The 23,540-nt window shown below is 49.9% G+C and overlaps 1 protein-coding gene across 2 annotated transcripts in view; it reads left to right on the top strand.

The window, feature by feature from the left end:
- Window positions 1-21,837, top strand: part of WDR31 (WD repeat domain 31) — a 105,301-nt gene extending 83,464 nt beyond the window's left edge. The window contains exons 4-10 of one of the 2 annotated variants that reach the window (XM_063936201.1): window positions 7,443-7,517; window positions 10,798-10,942; window positions 11,794-11,894; window positions 15,206-15,273; window positions 16,470-16,611; window positions 17,008-17,170; window positions 18,555-21,837. In XM_063936201.1, coding sequence (XP_063792271.1) covers window positions 7,443-7,517; window positions 10,798-10,942; window positions 11,794-11,894; window positions 15,206-15,273; window positions 16,470-16,611; window positions 17,008-17,170; window positions 18,555-18,712 — 852 coding nt within the window. In that variant the 3' untranslated portion in view covers window positions 18,713-21,837. The remainder of the gene's footprint in view (window positions 1-7,442; window positions 7,518-10,797; window positions 10,943-11,793; window positions 11,895-15,205; window positions 15,274-16,469; window positions 16,612-17,007; window positions 17,171-18,554) is intronic. The other variant, XM_063936202.1, reaches the window with a different exon arrangement.
- Window positions 21,838-23,540: the final 1,703 nt, after the last annotated feature.

Here is a 23,540-nt window from a genome sequence, read left to right as displayed (position 1 = left end):
GGGAGGAGCCTTTTTAAAGGTTATTTGAGCAATAAACATCTTTGCCTCAAGAAGACTGCTTCATCTTGTGACCAACAGGGTTAGGCCAAACCTAGCCCCGTCCTCCGGCTGTCCAGGGAAGTACCTAGCGTCTCCAAGCTCCGCCTTCCGCCAGCTACCGGTAGAGGCCTAGCAAGTGGCTAGTGGGGATTCGTCAGCACCACACAGCTGTGGTAAGGCAGTGCGTCGGCACATACAGAGCAGAACCGTGGTTCCAAACGCCACGGCAGGTTAGGAGTTTGGTGGTGGCAGCGAGAACCCGCCCACAGCGCAGTGGGTGGAGTCAGTAACAGGCGGTTACTGACGGTAAGCGGGAATCCCCTATGTGGTCAGGCCTCGTGCGGCTTGACCTTCCATTCTGTGCGCAGTCGACGGGACGCGGCAAGCGGCGAGTGCTTCCGTACGGTATCGTCCTGTCACAGAAATTGGTGGCATAGTGGTGGGATAATCCCAGGCGGCTTTTCATCACCCGATTGGAGAAGCCGAGTTACTCAGGAGAGGAGTAACTGCAGCGCAGGAGAACGCACAAGATGGCAGAATTCAGCGGAATGTCCAAGGAGGATCTGGAGATCGTATGCCAGGGGAAGGGTGTGGATATCCCTTCCAACGCGTCCAGAAGCGTCATGAAGGCGGCGCTCAGGAGCGTGGAGGAGTCTCATCGGGCGGAGGTGGAAAGCACTGACGGCGTCAGCATCTCAGAGGACGGCCCAACAGTGGACCTTCGTAAGGAACCGGTGAGAACCACAAGCCCCGCCCTCTCTCACAGCAGCAATGTTTCCCAGCAATCCCTAGCAGGGCCAGGATCCCAACGTCCCAGGGGGGGCGACCCGGATACCCTAGCAGATCGGCTAGCGGAATTGGGGGAAAGGGCAACGGAGCAAGAACGCATGCTTGTCATCCGGATGTGGCATGCGGAGCGGGCACCACAGGCCGTGGTACCCCGGGAGCCGTTGTCAGCTGTTGTACACAGATCGGGACGCATTCAGTTTGCCAAGTTTGCAGACAGTGATGGGGACATTGATGGACATTTACAAGTTTTTGAAAGGACTTGCAAACTACACGATCTACCCAAGTCGGAGTGGGTGAGACACCTTGTGCCCACTCTGCATGGAGAGGCCTTGGAGGCCTATCGAGGAGTGGCGACGGAGGACTGTGGGAACTACGACGAAGTCGCGAAGGCCCTCCTCCAGCGATTCTTCATCACTCCAGAGTCTTACAGGAAGAAGTTCAGAGACTTGCCCAAGAATCCTAGCAGCACCCATGAGCAGTTCGCCAACCAGCTGCGGCAGTACGTGGTGAAGTGGGTGAAGGATTCGGAAGCCACTACATGGGATGCACTGATCGACCTGATCTGCAGGGAGCAGTTCTACCGCCGGTGCGCCCAAGAAGTGAAGGAGTGGGTGCTAGATCGGGAGCCACCCAGCTTAAAGATGGCTGCCCAATTAGCCGACAAATATGTGGCAATTCGGCCACGGGGGCAGAAGCACCCCACCAGCAGCCAGCTCCAACAGACTGTACCACCAAGGGGACCACCCTCTTCAGCTCATCACCCCCAAAGACAAGCATCTTCCAACCCGGGTGCTCTTGGCCAGCAACCGCACCGCAGCGTCCCTGCAACTGATCAGAGATCATCGGTGCCAAGACTGGAGAAGAAGTGCTACGGCTGTGGGAAAATCGGACATCTGAGGATGAACTGTCCTGCATCCCAAGCACCCCAGACTCGTGCCCCAAATCCGAGTGCTGGAGCCCGGCTCGCTTGTTTGACGAGAGGAGATGAGCCTACAGAGACTGTTCCCCCTCCAGTCAGTCCGATGGAGTGTGGCGAGAGACAGGTGCACTCTGCAGAGAGAGTCACCTGCATGGCCAAACAGCCCCTACACAACATGTGGAGGCACCTGCAGCCAGTCCACGTGGGACCCCTACAGGGAGAAGGCCTAAGAGACTCTGGGGCCTCAATCACTGTGGTGAGCCCCCACCTTATAGATCCTGCTGCAGTATTGCAGGGTCGCACTGCCACGGTCACCCTGGCAGAAGGAACAGAAAAAGCGGTTCCCATGGCAAGAGTCTACCTGGACTGGGGAGCTGGACCAGAGTTGCGAGAAGTTGCCGTCATGGATGGTCTCCCAACTGATGTGGTCCTAGGAAATGATCTGGGTGGTGGGATCGTCACTATGTTTGTTGGCGCCATTCCCCGGAGTCAAGTTCCAAAACCACCGTTGACATCAGCTACTCCAGCACAGCCCAGCCCAGAGGAAAAGACTACAGCTGCTAGACAACTGCCAGCACAGCCAACCACAGCATCAACCAGCCCAGAGGAAAAGATCACAGCGGCTAGATCAGTACATCGACCCCGCATGCCTTTTGCCTCTGGTATGCCTACGTCCCCTAGCAACGCAGAGGATGTCGGTTCCAGCTTGTTTGATCCTGTGGGGGTGCCCAATGATGCTCCTGACCCAAGTGGTTTGCCAACTCCGGCGGTGAGTATGAGAAACCACACTGATTTTTCCATGACTGACCCCTACCAGACTGACCCTAGTAGTCCCCACCTAGATCCCCCTGTAGAGTGTCCCAATTTAGGAGAGATTGAGGGCCACAGGCAGGAGTTTAGGGAGGCGCAACTCTCTGACCCATCCCCGAAAGGCATGAGGCGCCACTCTGGCAGCGGCCTTGACAGGGTTGGGGCGGGGAGTTTGACCTGGCGGGAAGGGTTAAGGTACAGGGTAGCCAGGAAAGTGGGAGGGGATAGACCAGATAGGGAATGTGTCCAACTGGTCCCCTCAGGGAACGTTCCTGCGCAACCGGTGTCGGTTGCCAGCGAAACCCCTTTGGACAGTAACCTGGAGACAGACCGTACCCTGAAGTGCCTGATACAGAGCTTACCCTGGTCTGGAATGTCGAATGACGCCCAGACCAACTGTAAGGCTGGTGCCATGCGTTGGCAGCCGGGGCACTCCAGCGGTTGTGTTGTCTCTGGGCCTCTGCCCATAGGAGAACCCTTGCAGCAAGTTGCTGCGGACATAGCAGGTCCCCTGCCTGTGCGCAGTAGATCGGGGAAGACACGCAGCCTCCCTGTAGTGGATGCCACACAGGATCCAGAGGCTGGAGGTCTGGCCGCCATCACTGTGGCACAGGTAGCGGACGAGCAGGAAGGAGTAGGCCTAGGTGACAGGGTAGGTTTCCCGAGTCATAGGTCGACAGAGGAGGATTGGAGGGCAGATCTGACAGTAAGGGCAGACAGTTGCCAGATAGGTATGACGGAGGTGCAGTGCCTGGGGCACCATGTGGGAGGAGACAGGGGTAGGCCCAACCCAGAGGGGGTGGAGGCAACCAGAGGCTGTCCCCGACCCACATCACCCAGACCGGTATTGACCTTAGAACCTGTAAGGCCCTACGGACATGTTGTCATTGACTTTAGTCCTGTAGTGAACCCCTTGACAGAGGTGGCTAGGAAGGGCATTCCCAAGTCAGTGGACTTTGCACCCGCTTGCGAGTTGGCATTCCAGTCATTGAAGGAGGCTAGGGTACCCGCTCCAGTGCTGATGGCGCACATTCTTGACCAGGACTGTGTGTTACGAACTATTGCGCCACTGCATGGACTGGGAGCTGTACCGAGCCAGAAAGAGCCATATGGGCAGGAGCACCCTGTGGTCTGTTTGAGCAGGAAACTGCTATTGTGCGAGGTGGGGTATGCCACAGTTGGGACACCGTGGGTGGCACTTGTTTGTAACCGGCCCCCCACCGTGGTGACTTACCACCTACCTGTTAGGTGGCTGCAACCTACCTTGGGGGAATTGGACAGACTTTTGTGGTGGAGCCTTGAACTTGGACTTCAGGTGGACTATTTGAACATTGTGCACCCACGAAGAGAGGCCCACTGCACTATGGATGAACTGTCTAGGCCAGAGCCTACACCCCCCATGTAGCGTCCCCTTTACCCCAACGGACTGCGGGACCAGGACCCAAATCGTTGGGACATGGGTCCCTGGTTGACCCGCTTGAATGGGGGGGGAGGAATGTGGCCGGAGAGACTAGCCAGCCACACGTGTAATGGCGTCTGCGGCACTGAAGGGGTTAACCCTCGTGCCCGGCGCCATGTTACGGACTGTTTAAAAGTTTGTTGAATCATGTGTTTTATTTTTAACATGTCATATGTAGTGCTCTGTGCACCATTGCAGGAAGACATGTTTAACTGTATCTATTTTATATTCAAGACAGGCTTGGTGTATATTTAAAGGAAAAATGCAGTTACTATAGCTGTCTGAATACGCATCTCTTATCCTCTGGAAATAGGAAGGGGCATGCTAAGGGCCCTGTACTAGCAGTGAGGTGTGAAGGACAATACCTTTTGATGTGTAAGTTCCTTAGAGAGAGATGCTAATCATTGGGTTTATGGGCTTGGATTTGATATACGATCCCTGAATGGAAGTTAAAGGCAGGAAGACCGTTTGTTTGTATTGTAGCCATTCCTGTTGTAATCTTAAACACTGAGATTGCCTGCAGATGGGAATGACCAGACACATTTGTATTTTGAAGATATGTGATAAATTTATCAATAGTGAATGTTAATCTGATACCAAACGTTGTCTGTGTCACAGGAAGGAGGATATTGTTTTATTGCACTTATATCCTTGTAAAATGTAATTTATTGGTATTTTGTAAAATAACCTGATTGGTTGGAGAAGACAGGGAGGGCTTACCCCCCTGTGGTACTGTGTGGAAAACTGACATAAAAAGGAGACCTGCGTGCCTCCAGAGTGGTAGTTGTAACATCTTCTTCTGCTGAAAACATCTAATTGTATGCTGTTGCCCCTAGCAATAGGGAGGAGCCTTTTTAAAGGTTATTTGAGCAATAAACATCTTTGCCTCAAGAAGACTGCTTCATCTTGTGACCAACAGGGTTAGGCCAAACCTAGCCCCGTCCTCCGGCTGTCCAGGGAAGTACCTAGCGTCTCCAAGCTCCGCCTTCCGCCAGCTACCGGTAGAGGCCTAGCAAGTGGCTAGTGGGGATTCGTCAGCACCACACAGCTGTGGTAAGGCAGTGCGTCGGCACATACAGAGCAGAACCGTGGTTCCAAACGCCACGGCAGGTTAGGAGTTTGGTGGTGGCAGCGAGAACCCGCCCACAGCGCAGTGGGTGGAGTCAGTAACAGGCGGTTACTGACGGTAAGCGGGAATCCCCTATGTGGTCAGGCCTCGTGCGGCTTGACCTTCCATTCTGTGCGCAGTCGACGGGACGCGGCAAGCGGCGAGTGCTTCCGTACGGTATCGTCCTGTCACACACCTTTCTTATCCATTAACCTTTTCAACACAGGTGCCGGCAATCATACAGAAATGGAAAAATCCAGAAGCAGAGCATTCTGTCCCTCCTGGAGAGGGTCATATTGGGAGGTATGCATACTTGCCTACCTGACCCTCTCCATGAGGGAGAAAATGCTCTGTTCCTGGACTTTCCTGATAATGTATGATTGCCATCACCTGTGGTGAGCTAGTTAATTGATAAGAAAGGTGTTTCACCACAGGTGATGGCAATCATACATTACCAGGAAAGTCCAGGAACAGAGCATTTTCTCCCTCATGGAGAGGGTCAGGTAGGCAAGTATGATTTAAAGTAACTGTTTTACGTTCTGTGCCTAAAAGTGGTGTCCAATGATCAGTGTTTTAAAGTCATACCTCCCAACATGACCCTCTCCAGGAGGGACACATTGCTCTGCTTCTGGACTTTTCTCTTAATCTAGGACAGAGGTTCTCAAACTCGGTCCTCGGGGGCACACACAGTGCATGTTTTGCAGGTAACCCAGCAGGTGCACAGGTGTATTAATTACTCACTGACACATTTTAAAAGGTCCACAGGTGGAGCTAATTATTTCACTTGCGATTCTGTGAGGAGACCTGCAAAACATGCACTGTGTGTGCCCCCGAGGACCGAGTTTGAGAACCTCTGATCTAGGATCTCTGGCACCTTTTTTAAACAGATTGAGGCTAAGAAAGGTGTTTTACCACAGGTGAGGGCAATCATAAATTAAGAGGGAAGTCCAGGAGCAGAGCATTGTGTCCCTCATGGAGAGGCTCATGTTGGGAGGTATGCTAAAGCTAAAATGTCAGGTTCATGGTTTTCTCTTTTCTAGGGATTGCTTTGTGTGCACGGCATCTTTATATAGCACAGTAGTCTCTCCAAGTATTATCATCACCCAAGATGTTTGAGCACGTTGAATGCCTAGGCTATAGACCAGGGGTAGCCAAACCTGGTCCTCAAGAGCTACCAACAGTTCCCGTTTTCCAGGTCTCCTCACAGAATCACAAGTGAAGTAATGAGCTCCACTTGTGGGTCTTTTAAAATGTGTCAGTTAGTAATGACTACACCTGTGCACCTGCTAGGTGAGCTGGAAACCATGAACTGTTGGTAGCTCTTAAGACCAGGGTTGGCTACCACTGCTATAGACCGTCCTACCGTTTACAAACTGCAAAAACTGTCATACAGCAATGCACTTACTAAGCACGTTTTAAGGTGCATGCTCCATCCACGGTTATGAAACTCCCCCTGGAAAGTCTTTGTGTGTCTGTGCTCGTGTTGCAGAATGTGAAATATCACCTCAAATGCTAAACTGCCAGCACTTCTGGGCTCTGCCCCCTCTCCCACCTGTGCGTCACTTTTGTGTGTTGGATGTTCATAGTACCTAGATCCGGGTGCACCTGGAAAAGTACTTTTCTGCAGAAAAAGCAAAATCCATCTCATCAAAAGACTATCCGGCACTGAGCAGGAAAAGGCTGTACTCCCTCCCAGTGGCGCACACAGGGGGGGTTTCCGAGCACCCAGACCCCCCCCCCCCCCCCCTCCACCAGAAAAAAAAATATATATTTATTTATTTTTGTTGCTGCATGAGTATTATTATTAGTGGCTGTCTGGCGTCCTCTGCAGCCTTCTGTCTTACTGGTGGCACTTGTAAGTGCTTAATAAAAGTTTACTTTATTTTAATTATAGTACATATATATCCATGTGCATACATATATACACACACACACACACACACACACACACACACACACACACACACACATGATGTATATATACGTGTACTGTATGTATGTATGTATATATATGTATGCCTGTTTAATATGCTATGTGTATATGTGTGTGTGTAGCTGTTCCCCACAATCCATGCATTTTACCAATAAAACACAGCCCCATTTTTGCGCTAAAGTAGGCGTGTGACATCACAAAATAACATTCGCGCTGCACGTTTACCACCTTCAGAAATAACACCTATTAACTATTATCACAGCGGCAAATGTATCTCATGTTCTGGCGGTGAGACCATAAACACTTATGCAATAGATCTTTGTATAAACATAAACACGTGTAACACACACTGTTACTAATAGTGCCATTGTCATGTGTCTCTCAGGCTGTTGTTGTGTCTAACTGGAGAACTGGCACCGCCCTGAAGAGATTTGTGGGGCACGATCGGGAGGTTTCCAAGGTAATTTTACATCTGATTATATTGGGCTACATTCTACTACATTATGTAATAGGCCCTACACACTGGCCGACATCACTGCACGATAGGAACGATCTTGTTCATTAATGAACGAGATACCGTTCATATCTTTGAGTGTGGAGGCACCAGCGATGAGCGATGTGCGGCCCTGCGCTCGCTCATCGCTGGTGCCCCGTCGCCTGTGCATGCAGGCCAATATGGACGATCTCGTCCATATTTGCCTGCGCTGCTATGGAGCCGGGTGACGGGGGGAGTGAATAAACTTCACTCCCCCTGTCACCTCCCCCCCGCTGCCGGGTCACCCGTTAGCCGTATCCGCCGTCGAGCAGCTCGGCGGCGGATCGCTAAATGTGTAGGGCCCTTTCGCATATTACAAAACATTTGGAAGCTCTCTTGTTCCCCACCTAACTTCACTTTTCAATAAAGTTTTTGCCGGCGACTGTTTCCGTAGCGAAACCACTAAAGCTTTAATCACGGTCATCCCCAAGCCAGGAAAAGATCGACAACTGGTCTCTAACTACCGTCCCATATCCCTTTTAAACACGGACCTTAAACTTTTCGCAAAAATACTGGCCTTACGTCTCAACCCGCTCCTCCCATCTCTAATACACCCCGACCAAGTCGGTTTTGTTCCCTCCCGTCAAGCTCTAGATAACACTAGACGTACCATTGCCCTGGTTCACCACGCTAACGTTAACAGGCTCTCCTCTATGCTATTAGCTTTGGATGCAGAAAAGGCCTTTGATAGAGTCTCCTGGGATTTTCTCACTCAAACTCTCCATAGTTTTGGTTTCCAAGGTGAATTCCTCCACGCCATTACAGCACTCTACCACAACCCCTCCACTTCGGTCCTCACAAACGGCATCCTTTCGGACTCCTTTCCCATTGCTAACGGCACACGCCAAGGCTGCCCCCTCTCACCCCTTATTTTTGCTTTAATAATAGAACCCCTGGCATGTCGTATTCGACTTAACCCGGACATCTCGGGCTTCACCGTCAAGGATTCACAATACAAACTCTCCCTCTTTGCCGACGACGTTCTTCTAACACTTACCAATCCAATAATCTCCCTGCCTAATCTATTTAAGGAACTAACCTTATATGGGGACCTCTCCGGTTATAGAATTAATAATGATAAATCAGAAGCCCTGCCCCTACATGTTCCAACGGACACATTGACTCTGCTCAAATCCAACTTTGACTTCACTTGGCGTCACAGCTCCATCAACTACTTAGGTATCCATATTACTAAATCGTATCACTCATTATTCGAAGCGAATTACCCCCCCCCTATTTAAAAAAATATCTCAGGGCATTCTATCTTGGCGAAAACACCTTTATTTCTTGGATAGGTAGGATTAACACTATTAAAATGAATGTTCTCCCCAAATTACTATACCTTTTCCAGACCCTGCCTATCCCTGTCCCCCCCCGTACCCTGAAAACTCTCCAGACCCAATTCTGCAAATTCATTTGGAATGATAAGAAGCCCAGATTACGTAGGGAAATCCTGCAGAACAGTTCCATATGTGGAGGCTTGAGCCTTCCTTCCATTCCAAGATACTACCACGCCACGGTCCTGAGTCAATTAGTGGCCTGGCACTCCCAGCGATGTGTGAAACGGTGGGTGGACCTGGAGGGCGATCTGGCCCAGGTTGACTCCATTTCTAACATTCCGTGGCTTCCCAGACTACACCGACCTACAAACATCAAGTCCATTCCCACAGTATCCCTCACATTGTCGATCTGGGACTCACATCAAAATAAACTATCTCCCCACGTATCCCCATCCCCCTTAACTCCTATCTGGAATAACCCTTCCTTCCCCCCGGGCCTCTCTCCTCATATGGCTTCTATCTGGTCCAGCGCAGGTATCACTCGTGTACACCACTTCCTCCATAATAACACACCCTACTCCTTTGCAGACCTCCAGGCAAAGCACTCTATCCCCACGTCCTCGTTCTACCAATATCTCCAAATCCGTGACTTCGCTCTGTCTGTTACGAGGAAAACGCCTATTTCTACTCTTCCCACCCCTCTCGAACGCCTCTGTATTCATTGCTCTATGTCCCGAGGCATTATTTCTACATTATATCGAACTGTTTTGACACCCGTCCCCCCTTCTCGTGCCCCGCATGAAATCGCCTGGGAATCTGACCTGGGGAACCCCCTCGAAGACTAAGTCTGGGACGATATACGTTCGACTATTTCTAAGTGCTCAATCAGCGTATCAGTTAGGGAAAACTCCTACAAGGTATATACACGATGGTATCTTGTTCCAGACCGCTTACATCAAATGTACCCCAATACGCCCAACCTCTGTTGGCGCCGGTGTGGTCAGGTTGGATCATTTTTCCATATTTGGTGGAGCTGTCCCAAGATCGTGCCCTTTTGGAAATTGGTCCAGAACCTGATTAATTCGGTCATTCCCTTTTGTCCCCCACTTCCTCCTATGGTGCTTCTTTTGTGTGCCCCGGCCTGCCAGCTGTCTAGACCCGAAAACAAACTGGTACTTCATATTTCTTGTGCCGCTAAGCTTCAAATTGCTAAATTATGGAAACAAACCTATCCTCCCACGCGTCAGGAACTGGTGAACCGTATTTGGTTTGTGGCTAGAATGGAACATCTTTCCTCTCTGCTAAATGACACTGTGGACAAATTTCATGAAGTATGGAATCCCTGGTACTCTGAATTTCAAATGGACCCACCAGGCCTTAACTGATACCTCATCACTTCCTCTTCTGCCTCCCCTCTTTTCATACCCGGCTCGTTCTCTCTTCTACGTTCTTTTCCCACTCCTCCTGCTCTCCTCCCCCACTCTCCCCTCCTCCCTTCGTTCATTCCTCCCCCTCGTTTTCTCTTTCACTCCTATTTCGCTCTTATATTTTCTCCCCCCTTCTTTTTTTTTTTTCTCTTCCTAAAACTCTCCCAGATGCTCCACTGGCTGGCCCTGGCAAGTAGTTCTTCTCATCTCCCTTGTCTTCTCTCCTTCTCTCTTTGGTCTTGTGTCTGGTTTTCTATCTATTACTAATTTTTCTCTTTCTCTCTTGATATATTAGATTTTTATATACCCATTATCTATTTTGTTATAGTTTGATTTTATTCGTAATCCAGAGCATTATGCTGAGAACTTATTATATATTCCTGTTTTCTCACGCTCTATCTAAAAAAAAAAGAAGAAAAAAAAAAAAAATGTGTAGGGCCCTTAAGTCTTGAAATGTAATCATTAGGAGATGTTTCTGTATCATTTCTTTACCTACAGATCAGTTGCGTGTTCGGCTCAAACCGCTTCTTCAGTGCCTCTCGCGATAAGACGGTCCTTATGTGGGACCTGCACTGTAAGGCTGGCAGTGCTCAGAAGTTCCACGGACATCATTTAATAGTAACTGGATTAGCAGTAAGTCCTGGTGAGTGCTGACCCTGATCTTAATTATTCTATACCTAGTAAAGGGACCTGGCATATTCCAGGTCACTGTATTTCTGCCCACTGCTCCGCCCCCACGCTGTTCCGGCCCACCTCCCTCTCTGTAAGCTGCTCCACCCAATCTCGCTCTGTCCCACCCTGCCCCTCCTCTCTGTCCCGCTTTTCACCCTGCTTATGTCTCGCCCCATCCCTCCCTGCTGCTTATACGTACTCATTCCTTGGCGGTCCTTCTGTTCTCCTGCTAGGCCAGGGACTGTCCAATAACTCTAGCAGTGGGGAGCTTTTGGAGGCACGTGCCGCAGTTTCCACTGCGCGTGCATGCTGGAGACGGGACCGATTATTATATAGATTCCCTAAGCTTGGTCCATTTAGGTCATGCTTGGTGGCCCCGGCTCATGGCTCCAGCTGTTGTTAGCTGAATGGCCACAGTGACTGGAGACCGATGACCTGTACGGGACTCAGGTCAGATGCCCCGGAGCCCAATCAGAGAGTGTACAGTGGATAGAGCATGATTAAGCGAGATGGGGGAAGAGAGGAGTAGATAAATGGGGAGAGACCATGATGAGGGTTGGGAGAGAGTTGGCATAAGTGAGGGTAGAAAGAGAGAGACGGGAGAGTAGAGCGACGAAGGTTTCCAATAATTGAGACGAGAGATAAGGGAGAGGATCTACATTTTGATGGCGTGAAGGGTGAGGAAGGGTCTAATCCAGGTGATTTTCTGGAGCGGGAACCAGCAGGAGTGAGTGAACCCCTACAAGGAATCCGTAGTCGCTCAGTGTCACATGTCCATCATTTCAGCAGCTGTTTTCATAGACTCTTCTTTCTTATTGGCAGATTGCACTCAGCTGCTGTCAGGCTCCCGGGACAACACTGTGTGTAAATGGGATGTGGAGTCCGGCCAGTGTTTGCACAGAGCCGCAGTGTCTAGAAACCTGGTACGACGAGATCTTTGTTCATTGTATAACGGTGATTGTTTCCCTGGTTGCAGGAATGTCAGCGGGCTGTATCAGAGTCACGGGTGCAGTACATGGGCCCAGGACTCCCAGCATCACATTATCGATGTATCGGTCAGAATGGGTGTAACTGAGATTGGATTATGATCTGGCTGTGGGCCTGACTCCGAGATGTACACAGAGCTGGTGGCTTGCCTACATCTCCGATGGTTGCTGCGCATTTGCAAGGTCACCGCTGCGCACGTGCAGATCAGTGGATGTGACGATGGTCGCACTGCCCCCTAAGCCGCAGCATGGTTGAGTTGCTGCGCCCGTGTTGGGGGGAGCGTATTACAAAACAAGTGTGTCGGTCTTGTTTCGTAGGCGTGGGTCGCAGATTTCCTGGCCTCTGCTACGTAATTACACTATGCATCCTGAGTAAGCTGAGGGCCACTCAGATGTCCGAGGGTCCTGCAGAGGATCTGATGCTGCATCTTTGAGCACAGCAGGGGATCTCAGAAGCCGGCAGCAGGGGATCACAGAGGCCGGCAGCAGGGGATCACAGAGGCCGGCAGTAGGGGGATCACAGAGACCGGCAGCAGGGGATCACAGAGGCCGGCAGCAGGGGATCACGGAGGCCGGCAGCAGGGGATCACGGAGGCCGGCAGCAGGGGATCACGGAGGCCGGCAGCAGGGGATCACGGAGGCCGGCAGCAGGGGATCACGGAGGCCGGCAGCAGGGGATCACGGAGGCCGGCAGCAGGGGATCACGGAGGCCGGCAGCAGGGGATCACGGAGGCCGGCAGCAGGGGGATCACGGAGGCCGGCAGTAGGGGGATCACAGAATCCGGCAGTAGGGGGATCACAGAATCCGGCAGTAGGGGGATCACAGAATCCGGCAGTAGGGGGATCACAGAATCCGGCAGTAGGGGGATCACAGAATCCGGCAGTAGGGGGATCACATAAGCCGGCAGTAGGGGGATCACATAAGCCGGCAGTAGGGGGATCACATAAGCCGGCAGTAGGGGGATCACAGAAGCCGGCAGTAGGGGGATCACAGAAGCCGGCAGTAGGGGGATCACAGAAGCCAGCAGTAGGGGGATCACAGAAGCCGGCAGTAGGGGTCTGTTTACACAAGAAGCCTCCTACGATATTAACATGTTATCACACAGCTGCTGCGTCCAAAGATGTAGGGGTAAATTTACTAAGGTGGGAGTTTTTTTTAGAACTGGCGAAGTTGCCCATGGCAACCAATCAGATTCGATCTATTATCTTTTAGAAGCAGCTAGATAAATGTTAAGTAGAATCTGATTGGTTGCTATGGGCAACATCACCAGTTCTAAAAAAACCTCCCACTTTAGTAAATTTACCCCGTAATGTGGTGCTCTGTCCAAACATCCAAATGTGTCCTTTTTTTTCCGGATTTGGCTATTCCTAATATAAATCTATACATATAATAAAACTGTAAAGGTTGTGTCTATACATAGCAATGATTATTGGGAAGTACAATATACAGTACTTCTAGGAACTGTTTATGAACTATAGAGATGAAAAATCATTGGGGAGGAATTTTGTGTTGGTTCATCACGCAAAAACTACTGGATAAATTTGGATGGCGTTTTCACTATTGTATAGCTTAGTGACCTAGGGGGTCATTCCGACCTGGTCGCATGCAGGCTATTTTTAGCACTGCTGCGACCAAGTAATCGCGGCCTACAGGGGAGGGGGTTAGAGCTGTACAGGGGAGTGATCAGCTGTGCAGAGAGCTGCGCAAACAAAAAGTTTGTGCAGTCTCTGCACAGCTCAAGACTTACTCACCCGCTGCGATGATCCTTCCTGGAGTGGACGTCAGGATCCCTCCCTGCAAACGGCCGGACACGCCTGCGTTTTCCCCGACACTCCCAGAAAACGGTGAGTTGACACCCCCGGCCGGCCTCTTCCTGTCAATCTTCTTGCGTTCGCCATGGCGAACGCGTTCTTCTTGCCGGGCATCAACGTGCCTGCTCATTGCGACCCATGCGCAGGCGCACTTCAGTCCTGATTGCACCGCTGTGAAAAACGTCAGCGTGCGATCAGGTCGGAATGACCCCCCCTAGAAAGAAACAGCGGTATGTATGATCTCGATGTGACATCAGGGAGAGGAGCAATAAGGGAAAAGCCAGATGCTTGACATTCGACGCACTGAAAGTTAGTGTTCCGATCACGCTTCTGCGGAACTTGACTCCGCCCAAGTTATGCAGAACCCAGCTTAAAGTGACTGCTCTGCAGAGGAACCTGATTGAGGCAGAGATTCTAATGGGATGTGGCTCAGGTGAGACTGTGTTTATACCACATACACCCCTTATCTCCAACAGTTTTCCTTTTCAGTTCAAGCACCTGCAGTTTCCTGTAAGCGTCTACTTTGTTATGACGATCAACAAGTTAGAGGGACAAACGCTCAGGGCTGCAGGCGTAGATCCCATGACCAGCTGCTTCTCCCATGGGCAGCTTTACGTGGCTTGCTCACGAGTTAGTAGCCCCAAGCATCTTTTTGTGTTACTCCCTAAAGGAAAAACTGCAAATATTGTTTACAAAGAAATTTTGTGATCAATATAAAATATATAAATGGCCAAATCTGACAGAGTTCTAAAAGGAGGGCAGAGTAAACAGATCAGTGTATAAAGGGGGTCATTCAGACCCGATTGCTGCTGTGCGTTTTCACACAGTAGCGTTCAGATTGAAGTGTGCCGGCGCCGCAGTGCGCCGGTGCATGGCTGACAGCCGACGGCTGTCGTAGGCTAGCAATCGCCTCTGCCTGATTGACATGCAGAGGCGGTTGCTGAGTGGGAGGGAGTGCATAGGGGGCGCCGTTTAGGGGACACGGTCTGGCCAACCCAGAAGTGGCCGGACTGCAGCCGCTGCAACCCGGGTAGCGACTAGTAGCTCCCGGCTAGCGCGCAGGAGCTGCGCTGGCCGGGAGCTACTCCTGGAGTACAAAGGCATCGCCGCTGTGGTGGTGGTGGTGGTGGGGGGGGGGGGGTCGGGCCTGACATGCAGGGCGGACTAGCCCTGTGCTGGGCGTCCCCCTGCATGTCTGTGTGCCTGATCGCAGCCCTGCTAAATTTTGCAGGGCTACGATCAGGTCTGAGTTAGGCCCATAGACACCTTACAGGTAGTAGGGATATGGTTTATGTGATTCCGCACCTCCAATGTCAGCTGGATATTTTATACATTTCTCACTTGTAGAAGGGAATAGATTAGTATTAGATTGGTACCAGATCTGTCTGAGCTTGTGTCCCGTGAGCTGATTCTAACCCAGGGTCTCCGTTCTGCAGGTTACTCACATGTGCTGGGTTCCCGGAGAGTCCTGTGTTGTCCAGACCTCAGAGGATAAAACTACCCGGTCAGTAATGTATTATATTACGCTGTATGTTACAGTAGTAAATGCATGTTTGCAGGCATAGCCGTCATATGATCTAAAATCCCAGTCTTACCACCATGAATTAGTAAATAAAGGACAGGACAGCCTGAACCGTAAATCTGCACAAATGCCGGGGGCCTATTCAATGTCTGAACGCTTGGTATAAGTCTGGCTAGATTCACTTACCGTACAGTAACTGCTGCGGTGCATCTTCCGCCTGTTATATGTTATAAATATAGGTCTGCAGTTTGGATCTCAGTAATTGAGTATGGGGTTAGTGGGGTAGCTGGGGGCAACATAGATTCCTTGGGGCAGATCATTTCCAAATGTTGGCAGCTGAGTGCTGGAGAAATGGTCGGAACATCGCACATTTTACCTTATTGTAGCAAGGATCACATACACTGGAACTCAGATGAACACTTTCAGTGTTTATTTTGAACAGCACGTTACAACATAGCAAGTTAAGTCCGCATGCCGTCGGTATTACAGACGGTAGCATACAGGCAGACTCTTGATAGGCTCCAGTGGTCCCTAGTCTAACCCACACAACCCGGCCTGTCACCTGGACACTAACTGCCATCAGGAGCAATGTGACTCTGTCCTGGAAACCCTTCTATCAGGAAATCCCAGGTGCTGCTGATCACACACCTGGGATTCTGCTACTGCTTCCAAAACCTGGTCTGGATCCTCCACATTACTGTCACATGGAAAAACGCTGTCTCTGCCACACAGACTTCCCGTTACATAATGAGGGTACACACAACATACTAACTATGGAACAAGTCATATGCAAAAGACAGAAATACATTGCTGGGAAGTGATGCGACTCCTCCATACCTGCTTATACATAATGCATGTGCTGACCCCGCCCACTGGCAGATTGTCTTTCTAAAGATAGCCAGACGTAGGTGTTAAATCCTGCCACCCGGTCTGAGCGTCCAGTGTCGTGGGATCCACTGTCCAAGGCCTGGGTAGTAACCATAGCACACCGTGTGGCTGCTACAAGATCCAGCGTCAGCGTGAACCCAGCCAGAATCAGACCCCTAAGGGGCCAACATGCTCAGTGCGAAAGCTGCCACTAGAGTGTGAGCTGGATATGTATTACACACTCACATGAGTGATGGGACAAACCACCATGATCGCTAATCTCGTTCTCTTATCACTCATGCATCATCCAGTGTATGGGACACTCGGAACCTGCAGGTGGCGCACTTGTTCCCCATGAAACAGTACATTCAGATGCATTGCGATGTCAGCGAGGACGGCAATTACTGTCTGACCAGCAGCAACGGGTTTGGTGGACAGGGCTGTGAAGCTACGGTGAGAGATTACTTTACCTTCTTCCGCAACTAGAATTATTATACACTATTAAAAGACGCGTCCTGATAAGGACCAAAATTCCCCGTCCTTTTTGTTGTATTCTCTTTGTTTCTATCAGCAGATAACAAACAAGAACCGTAATACGTTTACTTCTTATCCTCTTTATAGCCTCAATAATCCGCACTGGGGGACGGTTGTTATAACTAGTGGTGTTAATGGATTTTGAGTTAGTTGGCACAGATTCTAGTGCTAGAGCTGTATATATGTATGTGTGTGTGTGTGTGTGTGTGTATGTGTGTGTATATATATATATATATATATATATATATATAAAGAGAGAGAGAGAGGGGGTTTTATAGCGATAGATTTATAGTGCTATCTCATATCTCCCTCCAGCTATGGGACCTCCGACAGAGCAGAGACAAAGTGTGTGAATACAAGGGACACCTACAAAGCACCACGTCCTGCATCTTCCTTCCAAAGGACACGTATGACTCCCCGCTGGTTGCCACCGCGTCACATGACTGCACCGTGAAAGTGTGGGAGCGGGATACCGGAGGTACAGAACACCCAGGAGCTATGAGATATGCACTGATAGATCCCCCAGGAGACCGCTAGTCTGGGTGTTTGGGAGGTAGTCCCCTCTTGTACAGTACAGACCATATTCTTCTATACCCACTGGGGCTCATTTAGAGTTTGGCACATTTATGCCAGAAGTGCGGGCGCAAATAAAACCAAAAATGTATGTTCTTATTTATTTTACAGTATAATAATAATAATAATTAAAAAAGTGGCAGCCCCCCCCCCCCCCCAAGTGCTCCCAGCTCCAGGACCCAATAATTGTGTGGGATACGCAGTGCTGGTATCACAGCAATAGCCCCTACCTTCATTAGGCTAGGACAGGCTGGGCTTCTGGCATTTAGGGAAAGCCGCTCCGTCTTGCATTATCACCTGGACTGGTCACTAGTTGTCAGGCAGCTCTTCTTATGCCAGATACATTTCCCTACAGCGTCAGCATGTGCTGGGAGACACTTTTTGCATACGGAGCCCACGCTGATAGTGCCCATGTAATTGCTACCACCAGCCTAGGTTATGAGCGCTTCTGCTGGGTGTACTTTTATACTTTTAGGAGGGATGGTTATTTATTATTCTTAGTACTTATGTTAAATATATATATATATATATATATTTTTTTTTTTTTTCTCCTTCATCCACTGGGGGACACTGGAAGGTCATTACGGTGGGACATAGATGGTGGTCAAGTGGAGCCGGCACTTTAAATTCTTTGAATAGTGACTGGCTCCTCCCCTCTATGCCCCCCCCCTCACAGACCAGTTTCAAAAATGTGCCCGAGATGGTCATTATCCTCATCCGCCTGGGTTAGATATATGCACCCTGATCGGCGTGTTTGCAGCTGTGCCCACCTGGAGTGTGAGTACATCATGCCTCTTCCCTGGGCTGCCAGGTATACAGCATGTACATGGTGTAATACAGATGTAGGGATATGCATTTGTTCTGCGTATGCACAAATAACAGAATAAAAAACAGGCCTTGTGTGCTTCTCTAAATGAGCCTCTGTGTGACTGCGTCAGGCTGTACCACACCCCACGGGATAATGGTACTGTATTGTCCTCCCCTAACATATTGTAGATTGTTAATACACATATTTGTCTTATATATATTTATCTCCAATGCCCATCACTTACTCCCAACGGAGGCTGCCTTTTGTTAGCGGAACTAGGAGCTGGCGATGTCACTGTGACGCTAAGCAGCCACTTTTTGGACTGAACCGTTATGTTACTGGGGGATGCGGTCATGTGACCCACGCTCGGGTTTAAAGTTTCTACAACCCAGAAAATGGCACCAGGTGCACTGGGAAGCAAATGCATATCAGGGTTAATTCCAAACAAAGCCCCACTCTTGTCTCTTTTCTTTCTCCAAAGCATGTGTGAACAGCCTGTTCCTGGATGGCTCCGGGCCCCTGTCATCCCTGGCAGTCTGCGATAACGCATCCATCCTGTGTGCCAGCTTCAACTCCGGAATACACTCGCTGCACATGGAGAGAGGACGGGGAGCTCTGCAGCAGGTTGCGCAGTTCTAACTGTGGCGCTGCAGTGTGTGTGCTCTGATGCCGATCTTCCTCCTGTAAAGACCACGAATGCCTGACCAATGTCCAGATTCTGTCGTGAACAAGGGCTGGTTATGATACAACCAATCTGTCCAGCAAGATCAGAGGGTGGGGTGGTAAGAGTAGCCAAAAATGCCTGTCGGCGCTCGTGACCTTGTGTCGGTTACTGTAGGAGTCTTGGGGTTGAACCAGTGAATGGTGCAGGTGTACACCTAACGTGGAAAGACCTGAATACTGCGGCTTGTACAGGAGCCGTAAGATTTAGGGTCACCTCCGTCATTCGCTGGCGTGGAGGTTCATGCCCCTTTTCTTCATAACTTGTGTACGTTTCTATCACATGACTTCTTTTTTTATCTAAACTTTTATCACTTAACATCTTGTAACAGGAACGTGAAGAAAATTAATTTGAGAGCTAGATATTGCTGTCCGGATAGATTGATTCCAACCTCTGTAAGTAATGTTCTCAATTCCTCATCCAATATAGCAGGACCAGTATGCAGGACACCACAAAGACCGTCATATGTTCATGTTATAGGTTCTGTCAGCGTAGAGAAGCCATTGGCTCTGGGTTCGTGTAATTGATTACAAACGTGTCTGGCAGTTGGAGCACTTAGACCTTAAGCACATCAAACTGTGGGGGGTATTCAATTAGCTGCGATAACTGACTTTTCGCACCAAAAAAACAGGCTTTTCCCACGAATCGCGATTACAGCCTATTCAATTATCCGGAAAATTTATCGGTGATAATTTTTTCGCAAATTTCACTTCACCTACTCTGAGCAGGTGAAAAGTTGGGAAAAATCCCTGTTTTAAGGTAAAAATGTTTGGATATGGTACAGAATTATTTTTTATTGGCCAATAATGACAACATTTTTGGGGTGAAGAAGTACAAAGTGATGGAAATTGGGGTTCAAGGTATGGGACAGGTATATTGGGGTACTTTATGACTGGGACAGGTGTTTTTAGGTTTGCAGGTGGGAGTAATCGTTCTGTTTCCTCTTTTTTTTTTTTTTTTTTTAAGTACCCTAAAATGACCCAAATATATACGTATACCCATTTTCGGGTACCCCAAATGTAATGAGAGCATTTATTTTGCACAAAAAAACTTGCTTTCTATAATTTATGTGATCTCTAATGCACTTCTCTTCTGTTATCCTATGTTAATATAGCATTTTATTGGCTACAGGCTGATTTCCCCATTTTCACCTACACTTTTCACTGCAAGAATTTTCACGTGAAATCCATTTGGAATTGAATAGGTTGAAAAACGGGAGCGCGCATACCCGCCAAAAGCTGTTTTTTCGCAGCAATTTTCAGCAGACTGCCACGCAAAAAATTGCCGCGTGTTCACGGCTAATTGTATACCCCCCGTGACCTAGAAAGATCTGGTAGTCCAACGTGTTTATCTTACTGACAACCTACACATCTGTTCTGTTTTGGACTAGCGAGCATGTCTGGGCCTAAAGGTAGTAGCCTGCAAATTGCAAGCACCAGCGAGACTCTGGCGAGGTAGCCAGTAGATTTAAAGTGGCAATTCATTTTATCACCAATTGCCGCTTTAAATGAAACAGCTGTCTCGCTGGAATTGCACTAGTGGCTGCAAATCGTAGACTGTTAGAATTGGGCCTTGGGAGGGAATTATAGCTGGAGGCGTTATACGTAAAAAAGACAGTCAGTATGCTGAATCGGGCGGATGTCAATACGCCGAAAGATGTAGTTGACAGCATTAATGGTAAATGCTACAGTGCCAGCGCAGAGGTCATACACCATATATACATAAGACTCTCTGCCTTTGTCTAGACAGTGTTAATAAATAATAAAGTCACATTAACCAGGTAAAATACATTTAAATAAACAAGCAAATACAAAGTAAAAGTACTAATTAATTTCAAATAAATAGTCATCCATTTTGTTCCCCTTTATAATGGGAATCTGCTTTCCTGACACAGACTGAATTCAAATATCAATGAATTAACGAGACTTAACTTTAATACTACTATTTATTAGTTTTTATTTATAAAGTGCCACAGATTTCCGCAGCGCCGGACGGAGCACAAATACAAAACCGGGTAAACTGAGTAATAGGATGACAGATGCACATTGTAGCAAATATGAGCCATAGGGGTCTATTCATGAAGCAGTGAAAAGTGTGGAGAAGTTGCCCATGGCAACCAATCAGCATTGAAGTAACATTTGTAATTTGCATACTATACAATTGTACGGAGCAGCTGATTGGTTGCCATGGGCAACTTCTCCACAGGCTCACTTCTCCACTCTTTTCACTGCTTCATGAATAGATCCCTAATACTGACACATTATTGGCCTGAGAACACGTTGGGTCAGCCAATAGGAGATAAGAGGATGGCGAGTGTGACGTGTGTCAGAGGGGCCACACTGCTAATATATATACTGTATTTGGGATCAGGACACACTCAGTCCAACTCTACATCAAGACCATAGTGTCCTAGATGGAACCGCACCCATAGTCCCCAAACTGTGAGGCAGCAGTGCTAACCACATATCTCTGTGCCGCTGTGTCCAGAGTTTGATCGTACTATAGCACATATTCATAATCTGACTGCCCCTCTAAAATGAAGGGTTGGACAGTACCAAAATAAAGTCACTATATCTGACCCACACTTTCAACAGCGCTCATATACACAGTGGTTATAACTAGATAATATAGGCAGCTATGATGTGTGCCCATCTGCCATGGTGTAGCACTTTACGGAGCAGTAGCCTGCTGCAATGATTCTGCACACAGTAGGGGCCCGCCAGCCTGGTCAGCCTGGCCTGTAGGTGGTGCTCTCCTCTGGGGCAGACGTCTCTGTAACTACCTGTCCCATCAGGGCTCATAACGGAGGTTCCTGGAATTACAGTCAGGCTACAAGCTTTGTCCACATAGAACTCTGCACTTAATAGGTTTTATAACACTGTTCAATTGCTTATTGGGGGTCATTCCGATCGCTCGCTGCAGTTTGTCGCAGCGATTGGGTTGGAACTACGCATGCGCCAGCGCCGTCGTTGCCTAGCGATAGCCTCTGAGGCAGAGGTGGTCGCTGGGCGGGAGGGGGTTGGACGGCGGCGTTAAGCTGCCTTTTAGGGGAGCGGTCCGGCCAACGCAGGCATGGCCGGACCATTGGGGGGGCGGGCCGCGTCGGCTGCGTGACATCACACGCAGCCGCCGCGGGCCGGGGAGCGACGAGTAGCTCCCGGCCAGCACGCTAAAGCTGCGCTGGTCGGGAGCTACTCTTGAAGTGCAAAGGCATCGCCGCTGTGCGATGCCTTTACACTTCTGCGGGGGACGACGGGGGGCGGCACGGACATGCGGAGCGGACTAGCCCTGTGCTGGGCATCCCCCCGCATGTCAGTGTAACTCGGAATGACCCCCATTGTCTTTGCAAAAATGTGACAATTTCTCCTTCATCCACTAGGGGCCACTGGAGCGCAGTTACAATGGGGAAATAGTAGGCAGTAATTGGGAGCTGGCACTTTAAAATTCTAATACTGTGGCTAGCTCCTCCCCTACTATCTCCCCTCCAAGCCAGTCTTAGTTAGTGCCCGAGGGAGCTGGTTCACTTGGGTTTTAGCTGAAGAATTTTTTTTTTCTTTTTTCTTTATTATTTAAATTTTTCTTTCTTACACAGACTGGCAGCTCTGCCACTGCCAGTCTGCACCGCGGGAGCTGCCGGCGGGGTCCCATCGCAGCTGCTTGCGGCTCGGGATGGGCCCCGGCTGAGGGAGACACTGAGCTCTCCTGAGCTGGCCGGACACCGCTGCGTGCGGCGCGTGTCGGGGCTGCTCCACCAGCAGAAGATTCCGGCAGCATGGCAGCGGTGAGTATCAGTGGCCGGACACCGCTGCGTGTGTCGGGGCCACTCCACCACAGAAAAGGTGAGTGTGTGCTTCCTCACCCTACCCCCCTACCCCCCCTCTTCACCCCAGGCTCTCTGCAGGGTTGAGATCACAGGGTGGCAGGGGGGTTTGAATAAAGTTACAGTGAATGATTTTATTATTTATTTATTGTAGATGCTCTGCTTTTGTTACCACACGCAGCCCGCCCGCCCGCCCACTCGGCCCCCCCGCTCGGGTCCCCGCCAGCGCGGATCACAGAGCCGCTACGGGGATCCGTCAAAAGGCGCAAAGCAGACTTTGAATCTGGCGCCTTTGTGGAGGGGGCGGAGCTTAGTCCCGCTCTGCACCGCCGGAAGTAGCGCGCGCGGGCGGCCATTCCTTTTCAGCAGAGCGGGACGGAGGAGCGCCAGACACAGTGAGGCTGTTACAGTGGGGAAGGGGGGCACTGGGGGACACCTAAATCGTCCTGCAAGCCTGTCACTGCACAGTATCGTGTAGGATAGATCAGGCTGCTGTGGCTGCTTTTTTCCCTGCTTTCCCCCCTCCCTCCCCTTCTGCCTATTGCTGTTTTCCTGTGGGGAAGGGTCAGAAGTGTTAGGTGCTGCCATGGCCAATAAAGGCTCCAAGGCAACACAAAAGCAGGGTCAGATTTTATGTGAGGAGTCACAGCCATCTGCTCAGCCCTCCTCAGAACCCCAGAGCGCCCCGACATGGACGACACAACTCACAGAGGTTATGTCCCTGCTGACTGGGGAACTTAAAGCCTCTCGGGAAGATAGGGAGGCGGCCCGGTTCCGACAGCTTGTCCAGGTACCGGAGCCAGAACCTGCATGGGCTGTCTCATTGGCAAAGTCAGTGGAAGGGCTTTCTAGGGCTGTGATCCCTTCCCAAGCCCCGTCCTTTAGCCCCCCTCAACAGGCTTCTAAAAAGAGATTGCTAGCCTCTG

Source organism: Pseudophryne corroboree, chromosome 8 (genome assembly GCF_028390025.1).
Source record: "Pseudophryne corroboree isolate aPseCor3 chromosome 8, aPseCor3.hap2, whole genome shotgun sequence".
NCBI classification, from domain to species: domain Eukaryota; kingdom Metazoa; phylum Chordata; class Amphibia; order Anura; family Myobatrachidae; genus Pseudophryne; species Pseudophryne corroboree.
Note: the sequence above shows the minus strand (reverse complement) of the source record. Positions and strands in the feature narration are given on the sequence as shown.